Source organism: Myotis davidii, unplaced genomic scaffold, assembly GCF_000327345.1.
Source record: "Myotis davidii unplaced genomic scaffold, ASM32734v1 scaffold59, whole genome shotgun sequence".
In the NCBI taxonomy this organism is placed as follows: domain Eukaryota; kingdom Metazoa; phylum Chordata; class Mammalia; order Chiroptera; family Vespertilionidae; genus Myotis; species Myotis davidii.
The window spans coordinates 8,092,849-8,104,002 of NW_006293001.1; the positions used below are offsets into that span (position 1 = coordinate 8,092,849).

The 11,154-nt window shown below is 42.2% G+C and overlaps 1 protein-coding gene across 1 annotated transcript in view; it reads left to right on the forward strand.

The window, feature by feature from the left end:
* Positions 1-11,154, forward strand: part of CERS6 (ceramide synthase 6) — a 262,024-nt gene that overhangs the window by 64,045 nt on the left and 186,825 nt on the right. The window contains exon 2 of the mRNA XM_015565753.1: positions 7,501-7,603. Coding sequence (XP_015421239.1) covers positions 7,501-7,603 — 103 coding nt within the window. The remainder of the gene's footprint in view (positions 1-7,500; positions 7,604-11,154) is intronic.

An 11,154-nucleotide genomic window follows, 5' to 3' on the forward strand; every position in this document is an offset into this window, starting at 1 on the left:
CGGGTTCCCTCGGCCTGTCCTTCACCCTCTTGCAATCCGGGACTCCTGGGAGGATGTCAGAGAGCTAGTTTAGCCCAATCCCACTCAACACAAGAGCTGCCCTGTGATGGTCAGTGTGCTCCCACAGGGGGAGTGCTGCTCAGCCAAAACCAGGCTTATGGCTGGTGAGCACAGCAGTGGTGGGGGGAGCCTCTCCGGCCTCCTCAGCAGTGCTAAGGATATCTGACTGCAGTTTAGGTCTGCTCTCCACTGGCAAGTGGACATCCCCTGATGGCTGCCGGGCTGCCAGAGGGATGTCTGATTGCCATCTTAGGCCCAATCCCCCGGGAGCAGGCCTAAGCCAGCAAGTGGTCACCCCCGAGGGGCCCCAGACTGTGAGAGGGCACAGGCGGGCTGAGGGACCCCCTACCCCCGAGTGCACAAATTTTTGTGCACTGGGTTTCTAGTAGGATATAAAACTAGTAACGCCTACAAGAGCTTAAGCATTTTAACACTTTGCTAAATACTGGTAAATTGCATTTTAAAGACTGATTATCTCTATTTAGGGACCCAGAAACAATTTACCACAGTAGCTGTTTCTCCTTACTCTTGTCAGCATTGGAATTTATCATTGGCCTTCTGGATGTACCATCAACATCTCAGTCATACTCCCTTCCTCAGGGCCTTCACCCTTGGCTGCTGTTTTTTTCCAGAATGTTCTTTCCCCAATTTTCTTTCTAGTTTATTTTCTTACCTCCTTCAGGAGTCTTCTCCCTTTCTCAATATCCTTCCCTGACCAGTCAGTTAAATATTAAAAACTGCAACCCCATCCTTCTTAGCAGGCTTAATTTTTCTCTATAGTATTTTTCATTATCTGGAAAAAACATACACCACTTTATTTTATTTTATTTTTTGTTAAATTTTTTTCTCAATTATAGCTGTCACTCAATATTATTTTATATTAGTTTCAGGTGCACAGCATAATGATTAGACATTTTTATAACTTACGAAGTGATCCCCCGATAATCCTAGTGTCCACCTGGCACCACACACAGTTATTACAATATTATGGGCTATATTCCTTGTTCTGTACTTTATATCCGTGACTGTTTTGTAACTGCTGATTGGCGTTTCGTGATCCCTTGACATTTTTCACCAGGACCCCCATTCCCCTCCCATCTGGCAGCCATCAGTGTGTTCTCTGCATCTCTGAGTCTGTTTATGTTCTGCTTGCTCATTTATTTTGTTGTTTAGATGCCACATGTAAGTGACATTATGTGGTGTTTGTCCTTCTCTGTCTGATTTATTTCGCTTAGCAAACTACCCTCTAGCTTCCAGCATAACACCACTTTATTTTTTATCTTCTTCCTGCTAAAGTGTGAGCTCCATAAAAGCAGGCATTTTGTCACTGCTGCCTCCCAACACTTGGAGCAGGGCTGAGGTATCACAGGTGCTCAGTGAGTCATTTGTTAGTGAACCATTAAGCTAGCTACCATTTTTCCCTATTAGAAATATCGGTGCATGAAAATCTTTACATTTATGGCTTTTTTTCTTTGACATGTTTCCTTAAATAACTTCATAAAAGTAGGAATACTCAGTGAAAGTGTATGACCATATCGCACATATTTTAACAATACTTCTTTCATCAACTTATCTTTTATTATTTTAGGGAAAGGGGAAATTATAGTTTTTATGAATAGGTTGTGTTAGGATTGACTGGGTCTACATCCTGTGTAAGTTATTTACTCTAAGTTTTAAGGCCTTGAGCAGATCCCTTAACTTCTTTGAAATTTAGTTTATATTTCTGTAAAATGGGACTTTTATTTACTTCAAAGAATTGTTGGGCTTTAGAAAAAGTTTGTTCTGCAAAGCACTTGACAATAGTAACCACTAACAAGTATCAGGTTTGCTATCTCCATCTGGGTTTCTTTCCACTATTTGTTTTCTTGAAACAGTTTAATCTTAGATAAGACTGTAGAACACACAGCCATGCACACATGCCTACTCACTCAGGCACATGTACACATGTGTATCTAAACATGCACCTACATATTAGCTTTCAAAATCCAATCTATACTTTTCTTGTAAGTCTAAAAATTTTAATATTTACTGTGACCCTGGCCATGGCACCCTATCACTGATGAATGTTGGAGTCTATGGAAGTGCTGGTAGTCAGGCAATGAATTGAATCAATCACTTCTCTCGATTCCTTCTTTCTTTAATGTTCACGTGTCCATACCACAGTCTTCCAATTATTTTTGAAAAATATAAGATATGCTAGAGTTAGAAAGGGCTAAAAATCTCTGACCAAGCTCCCCACTGAAGATTATTGCATAATATTAAGTCATTAGAACTGACAGATACCCTGTGAACATTAATTTTCTTATTAATCTCCTTTCCCATATTGTAAATGTGTTTGAGTGCAAGAACCACTTCCTGTTTTCTGTATACTTATAGCCACACCACAGCCCAGAGCTTACCTTCACACTGTGTCGAGATGCCCAATTCATGGTTAAAAATAGAAATCCATGCTGCTGAATAGAATTTAAAAGTAGGAATGTTTTAGGTGCTTTCTTTGCCTTTAAATTGAGACTAGTATTCCTCAAAGCTTGCATCCTTAGTGTATTTACTTTCAAATAGTATGTTATACTACATGAAAGTACTTTATAGATGTTTGATCTTTTGAAGATGGTATTGCTGCCTTTGATAAAAAAGTAATTGAGTGAGCATTTCCAGGTAGAGGTAATGTTCAAAGCTTGAAAATACATATTTTCTTTCAACTATTGTACTTGTAGGGACTCTAGCCCACCATCCAATTTCTCACTCTCTGTCTTTTAAGACAACCTTTGTGAAAGACAGCTCTTCTGAACTTACTTCTGTTTGAGCCAGCATTTCTCTAATGGGGGGGGGAAATATCCAGCTTTTCTCTAATGGACCATGACAATAGGTAGTTGTGTCTTGGGTTTTTTGTTTGTTTTTGGTATCTGATATGCTTTTTGAAAAGGAAAGTGCTAGTAGTGATTCACAAATTGTTTGGAGAATAAACACAAGTAAAATTTCTGTCTTTTCCTGTAATCTGGGTACTGTTAGGAAGATAAAAATTATATCCATTCTTTCCTCTCATATGGGATTTGAAATTAATGTTTTCTGCCTACCTTATGAAATTTTTTAAATCTTATAAATTGTTTGGCTGTCTGTACTAGGTAAGTTGAAAAGAAAATGCCTGGTGAGGTGTTGGTATAACACAAGTGCTTGTGGCAAGGCAGCCTTGACTTCAGAGAGTCATTTGGAATTTTAGAAATGGTTTCTAGTCCCAAATGACTACCGAATTAAAATGCACAGCCTCTACAGAAAAGATAGTAAGGGTACCTACCATTGAATTACTTGATTTGGTCATTCACTCATCCATCGAATATTTATTGGGTGCCCACAGTTTACTCCGCATGTACATAAAAATATTCTATAACATAGTAACTTCCTTCAAAGAATTCATGTGTTTTGATGTATTGTACATCCCTACCATGAGCCACTTAAACTGTAAAGTGCTTCAGTCTTTAAATTGATCCTGTTAAATTTGTCTTTCATTTCTCTACCATACCCCTCCCTGGTAATCCTCAGACTTGGGGACTTAGCCTGGCTAGTAAATCAAGCCAGGGAGTTGGTAATAACATTGACCTTCCTGAGAAAGAAATATGCCGTCCTCTGCCCACCCTATTCCTGAGGCAGAGGATCTCTCCAACCCTCTCTACAAAGTGGGGGTGATGATCATCCTGCCTCATCTGGCCAGGGGAGGGTTAAATGAGTTTGTGTTCTAGGCTCTGGAAATGTGGACTTTCACGGAGGCCCTCATGCCTTCCTGGAGGCCACACACACGGATGAGGTCTACACATGTTCATACCAACTATCCAGTGCTAAGGGTGGGCACAGTACCCTAGAGAGCCAGGGGGATGGATAGGGGAGCTGGGAGTTTTGGGTCCTGAGAGGCCAGGTATAGATGAGCAAGGACCCTGATAGCATGATGATGGTCATCGCTACCATTTACTGTCCACCTGAAGACACTTAAAACATTATTGTGGCAATATATCAAACAGGGATGCGTTTGCCAGTAAAGGTGGTGCCATTATTAACGATGCAAGGACAAGCAGACTGTGAGGGCAAACTGAGACAAGTGGTTACTCCCCATGATACCCTTGTCATTTTCAGTTGCCTGTCTTGGTTCCTGTTCTCTTCTCTTTTTGCTTGGTACTTTTAGAACTTGTTGGATGCACATGGCTTGGCATAGCTGAGCTGGAGCTCAGTGGGTTACGAGGCCCAGAAAAGCCCTGCTATGTAAATGCTATGCTATGAAAACATGCACATGGCTACCGGCAGTGATTTTAGACAAAGACACCGCCTGACATTATGTTTCAACGTATGTTACATGTTTAACATTATGTTTAAACATGTGTTTGTATACACATGCAATTTATATACATAGTAATTATCATAATTTTTTACATGTGAGGATTATAAGGCACGGAGAGATTAATTTCTGCAGCGAGGGCTCCGCAGCAGCTGGATAGTAGCAGAGATGATTCCCACTTAGCTTTTGGATACTGCTTAAAAAATCTGTTTACTGAGCATGATATTTATTCAGTAACTTTGATTATCCAAATGTAATGTTCGGTGATCAAGGAATGTGCTGCCTTCAAGATGCGGTGATTTCTCAAAATTTAGAGAAAAGCTTTTAAAAAGTAGCTTGAAGCTTAGAAATGATAGGAGAGATGTGTATAACATGGTATTGTGCAATAGATACTGAAAGAACCTTTTTGAACGCTTTTTAAGTTGCTGGAAGAGGATAGCAAAGGTGAGGAAGTTGCTTTTGAAGAGATTCTGTTGAGTGAATTTCTTGACTTAAATTTCTTTGTTTACTGTTCTATAATCTCATCAACATTTGTTAAAAAGATGCTTTATCTAGGATTTACTCATGATCTATTTTGTACATTTACCACTTGCCAACATTAAATGAGTCCTGGTGATACTTTCATATTATATTATTACTAGAGGCCCAGTGTACAAAATTCATGCACTTCGGAGGCAGGGGGTCCCTCAGCCTGGCCTGCACCCTCTCCCAGTCTGGGAGCCCTCAAGGGATGTCCTACTGCCCTGGAGGCAGGAGAGGCTCCCGTCACCGCCACTGCAATTGCCAACCATGAGCTCAGCTTCTGGCTGAGCGGTGCTCCCCCTGTGGGAGCACACTGACCACCAGGGGGCAGCTCCTGCATTGAGCATCTGCCCCTGGTGTAACCTACTGGTCAGAGTGTCTGCCCCCTGGTAGTCAGTGCACATCATAGCGACTGGTCGACCTGTCAACTGTCTGCCCCTTGGTGGTCAGTGCACATCATAGCAACTGGTCAACTGCCCCTTCGTGGTCAGTGCAGTCATAGCAAGCAGTTGAGGGGCCTTAGCATACTGTTAGCATATTACACTTTAATTGGTTGAATGTCAGACTGGACAACTGGACGTTTAGCATATTAGGCTTTTATTATATAGGATATTATTTTATACTAGGAGCGCAGAGAGTGATTCGAAATCGCGCAGCATCGCCCACCCTCTGGTCCAGCCCTGCCTCACTCTCTGGTCCTTGAAGCAGCTGCGGCCACTGCTGATCAGGCCCTCCCCCAGCGCAGGCAAGCAGAGGCCCCTGCTGCCCCGCCCCCGACGCTGCACGTGCAACCTCCTCCTGTCCAGTCCACCTGTTATGGTGTCCTGGTTAATTAGCATATTTCTCTATTATATATATATGTAGACTAGAGGCCTGTTGCACACAGAGATTCATGCAATAGGCCTTCCCTTCCCTTGGCTGCTGGCACCGGTTTGCCTCTGGCACCCGGGACCCAGGCCTTCGCTCTGTCCGGGTTCTAGCCGGAGCTGGCCCCGGAGCTTTTAGGCTTTGCTCTGCCGGCCCTGGGGCTGTCCGGCTTTGCTGCTCTGGCCCCAGAACCGTCTGGCTTCACTGCTCCTGCTCCAGAACTGTCCAGCTTCGTTCTGCCGCTTGGAGCCTACATATGCAAATTAACCACCATATTTGTTGGGTTAATTTGCATACTCTCCTGATTGGCTGGTTAACGTAGCGAAGGTATGGTCAATTTACATGTTTGTCTATTATTAGGTAAAATTAGTAGAAAATGTTAAATGCCACACTGAGCAGGAGCATTAACAGAGCCTTATTTCTTGATGTTTAATACAAAACAACTCTTAATGTTGTAAGTGCTTTTTCTTTTTAAAAATGTTTTAGACATTAGTCACTATATCTTTGGGGCCCTGTGCCCTCTGCCTGCACTCCTTCAATACCTCACTCACACATCAAGCATGGCCAGAACTGAAGCACTTCTTCCCATTCCTGACGTAGGCATTTGTTTAGGATACAAACAGTGCAGCTGAGGCTTGCAATCATTCAGACTTTTCAACTTGTCTGGAATATCATGCTGTTTGACATCTGCATCACTCCTTATGAGAAAGAAGCAAATAACCAAAACGCGAAAAATTTTAAGAAGCCATAAGGAATTGAGGCTGACTAGAGAACACTTTGATTATAGAAACAAAACCAGACAATTTTATGACTGGGACAATCAAAAGCACACTCTCTACATGTGTAATCAGATGCTCGATAAGCACTTTCTTATAGTAAAAATATGACTATTGCTAGTCAGGTATTAGTAAGAATGCTATAAATTATGTCATTCCAAAAATCATGGTTTGTTTTGTTTATGTATTTTACTTATACACTTATGTTTGTCATTTGATTGTCTTTCTATCTGTTTAGTCTCATTAGAACTTAAGGATCAAGAGGTTTAAATGTTTTATGGTATATTTACACAATGGAATACGCTGCAGCTATAAAAAAGAAGGATCTCTTACCCTTTGAGACAGCATAGAGGGACCTGGAGAGTATTATGCTAAACAAAATAAACCAGTCAGAGAAAGACAAGTATCTTGTGATCTCACTTATATGTGGAATCTAATGAACAAAATAAACTGACCAAAAAAATAGATTAATCCAGAGGCATGGAAGCATGGAACAGACTGGCAAATCTCAGAGGGAAAGGTGGGGGTAGGGAGGATATTAACCAAAGAACTTATATGTGTAACCCATGGACACAGACAATAGTGTGGCAAAGGCCTAGGGAGGCAGTGGGAGCGGGGCGAAGGGGATCATTGGTGGGGGAAATGGGAACATACTTTCAACAATAAAAGTAAATTTTAAAATGTAATAAAGTACAAAAAATAATTAAAGGATTTCTTTTTTTTTCTCTCTTTTTTTTTTTTACTGTTACTGCTGGGGGGACAAAAGAAGATAAAAACAGTTAAATCTGTTTTGTAGTTACCAACATTAGTGTTGGCAATATCCACCTACAAATTGCTATTTGGGACAAATGGAGTAATGTGTAACTCGTGACATTAAGGCCAGCTATAGAAAGAATGGCTTATGACTTTTTTTTTTTTTTTTTTTTTTTTTTTAAAAAAGTTTTTTTTAAAACCTGGAGCCAAACCGTGTGCGATAGCCCTCAACATTCAGGCCAGTGGACCCCAAGTTGCCCAGCCCAATGCCATTCTGGAGAAGGTCTTCACTGCAATCACAAAGGTATGGCTCTCCCTTCCTGGGATTGTCGTGACTGCAATTCTCAGGCTGAAATCAGCCAATCCCTTCTCTCCTGGGTTTGAGAACGGACTGTTGCCTGCCCTCATGCTGGAAGGGGTGCTCTTCGAAGGCACACAGGCACTGTGACTAGGCCGAAATGGGTAGATGCCGAATAAATGTGGGCATGTTTGAGACCTGTTTGTTTACTCTTGACTTCGGAAGCTTGTCTGGGAAGAACAGTGTCGATTAGATAGTGGTTAGGCTAACTCTGTGTCTCTTTCAATCTCACGTGACATGAAACAGTGTGTGTCACGGTTGCTTATAGCATTGTTCATATGTTCTAGCAGTCGTGGTACGTAGGCAAGCAATAAGTGGAGGCCAGAAGAGTTGTGACATGGATGAAGGGAGAACATGGGTTATAAGTTGGAGATTCACTGTGGAGAAGATAGAAGAGACAGTCATTCTGTTGAGAGTTCAAGTCCAACGTAGGAGTGGGAAGAGGAGAGCAAGAAGGAGAAGAGATGGGAAAGATTGCCTCCCCCTCCCCCAGCTGCTGTCTCCCTAAGAGCAAAGAAGGAGGGGAAAGAAGTGAAAAACCCTCCATCTAAAGCCATGAGAAATTAAGCAAACCACAGCATCAAAATATTTTGTTCTTACTCTTACATATCTCTCTTATCTTACTCTTACATGGACAAAAATAGAAAAAGCCAGAAGTATATCATTCTGTGAGAAGTATTGTGTGTTTGTATAAAATGGTTAATTTGTGTGTTTGTGTAATACATGGTTCCCTCATTCATTTTCCTGGGAGACTTACTCAGGCTTTTAAGATGTGATTTGACAGCGTTAAGCAAATTTTATTCCTTTTTTGGTATCTGTGTGGGTGACTATTTGTATCATTTGTTTCTTGTCTTAATACTGTTAATTCAAATACTCAAACATTTTTATTTATTTTATGGTCTTTGTTCCTGCCAAGATTCTCTAGGGTTTTTCTCTCTGTCCTTTTAAAAATGGTATTTTCCCTGGAAAAGTAGAAGAAGCACCAGGTGTTGTTTTTGCATCTCTGCTAGGAAAAAGAGAAGAATGAATGGAATTTTAGGAAAAGTTGTTTGGTAGTCTTAGGTTGCCAGGTTTTACCCTGAAAGTTTTTAAAGGAAGAAAATAATAAGAAAACACTTGCATTTTCACTTACCATAGCAGTTTACTGCAGTGAAATACCTTTTTGCCCCTAAAATTGCAGTTATGCAGGAAAGTATCAAGTTCACTTCTTAATGTGATTACAGCATATTTTTATTTTCCTTGTGAATTGCTCTAAATGCATAATAAAGTGAGTTTTCTTCCTAAATGCATGCCCCCCTTTAGAAATCCTGCCGTGGGCATTTTATTCCCTTGCCTTATGTTGTTTATGGTTACTGGGGAAATTTCCTCTGTAAAGGTAACAAAAGGAATTTGCAGTCGGTTCACTGCTCCGGAGAATATTTGTTTGGAGCTAATTTTAATGATCATATTCTCTTAGTTTCTAAGGTGATTCTTTTGGAAGTTTTTCCATGATTAAAGCAGAAGCCTCATATTTTAAATATAAATGCAGCAAAAGTTGTAACTGTATTCCCTTGAATTCTTTGTAGTTCTCCAGTGTTATTTGTGATGTGAGGAAGGAATAGGTTGAGCAGAATAGAAGTAGCGGGACTTGGAGAGTTGGAACTTGTATATGTGTTCGTGATCATCCAACATTCTGCCCTTGACAACATGGTTCCAGGTCAAAGATATCCTATATAATAAAAGCCTAATATGCTAAGTGTCCGGTCGTCCTGTCGTCCGGTCGGTCATTCAACCAATCAAAGCATAATATGCTAATGATATGTTAAGGCCACTCAACCGCTTGCTGTGATGTGCACTGACCACCAGAGGGCAGACGGTCCAACTCGTAGGTTAGCTTGCTGCTTGGGTCCAGCTGATTGGGACAGAGCAAGATGGGCTGGACATGCCCTGGAGCCTTCCCGCGGTCGCACCCTGGCTGGCCAACCTCCCGTGTCCCTCCTTGGCCCCAATCGTGCACCAGTGGGCTCCCTCGGACTGACCTTCACCCTCTCGCAATCCAGGCTGAGGGACCCCTCCGCCTGAGTGCATGAACTTCATGCACCAGGCCTCTAGTATACTATATACAAGGTGACCCCAAAAATGTATACAGACTTTAATAGCTGATAGCTCAATTGATGTTTCTTTCTTTTCAGATTAAACCCATCCTATATAATAAAAGGGTAATATGCAAATTGACCCTAATGGCAGAACTACTGGGAACGACTGGTTGCTATGACATGCACTGACCACTAGGGGACAGACACTCCACTCAGGAGCTGCCCCCTGGTGGTCAGTGCACTCCCACAGGGGAAGCGCTACTCAGCCACAAGCCAGCTGGCAGCGCTAAGCATGTCCGACTGCCAGCTTAGGCCCGCTCCCCATACTGCAAGAGGGTGCAAGTCACACTGAGGGACACCTGGAGTGCATGAATTTTTGTACACCAGGCCTCTAGTAAAGAAATAAAACCCAGTTAAAACCCCAGTTATACATACATGTATGTCAGGAAATTGGCTTTATTCATTGAAAGATTGACTCGGGTTTAAATCCAACACTGTCTCAAACATGGGATATGACAGAAATAGCAGTCAGAGGTAGCATGTCCTCCATTGTCAGGTAAGTGTAATAAGGTCACGGTTGTAATGATGTAGTCAAGGTAAACAAAGACCCATTGACAGACCTAGTTGTGAACTGTGCTGACTCCCTTTTGTGCTAGTTCATGTGGATAACGCAATGCCCCGTTGGCATGCACTCACTCTGAGAAGCTCAGGTCAACAGTAAGTGTCCTGGGCACTGCTTCGAGCCCCTGGCAGCATCGCATCAGTTCCTTTGAAGCTTCTAAGGAAGCTGTTTTCCCAAATCCCTCCTCGGGGCATTTTTCTTCATGTTTAATGCTTCTCTCATCAACCTTTTAATTGTTTTTATGTCTTTAATCACTGCAGGCGAGTTTATACCGAGGTCAGACATCCCCCGAGGGCTGCCGGGCTGCCAGAGGGATGTCTGACTGCCACCAAAGGCTCAATACCCCGGGGAGCGGGCCTAAGCTGACAGGTGGACATCCCCCTAGGGGTCCCAGACTGCGAGAGGGTGCAGGCCAGGCTGAGGGAACCCCCCTGAGTGCACAAATTTTCATGCACCGGGCCTCTAGTTGGAATATATAATTATTCAAAGTGTGTGTATATATAAATATATTTTTTGAGGATTCTCCTTCTGTATTCCAGCAGCCTCACTTTTCTAATCAAATCAATTCTTGAACCATTGAGGGAAGAATATATATGTCAAATATGAAACCAGGTTTAATGATCCAGAGAAATTATATTACAACCCACTTTGGATATGTTATGCTGTTTTAAAATATACTAGGGTCCCAGTGCATGAATTCGTGCATCTTCAAAGGAACTGTGGGCCACAAGGCTGCGGTGGGCACAGGGGCGGGTCTCAGCCCATCCTCTGAGCCCCCACCCACCCCTTCCTGCCGCGGC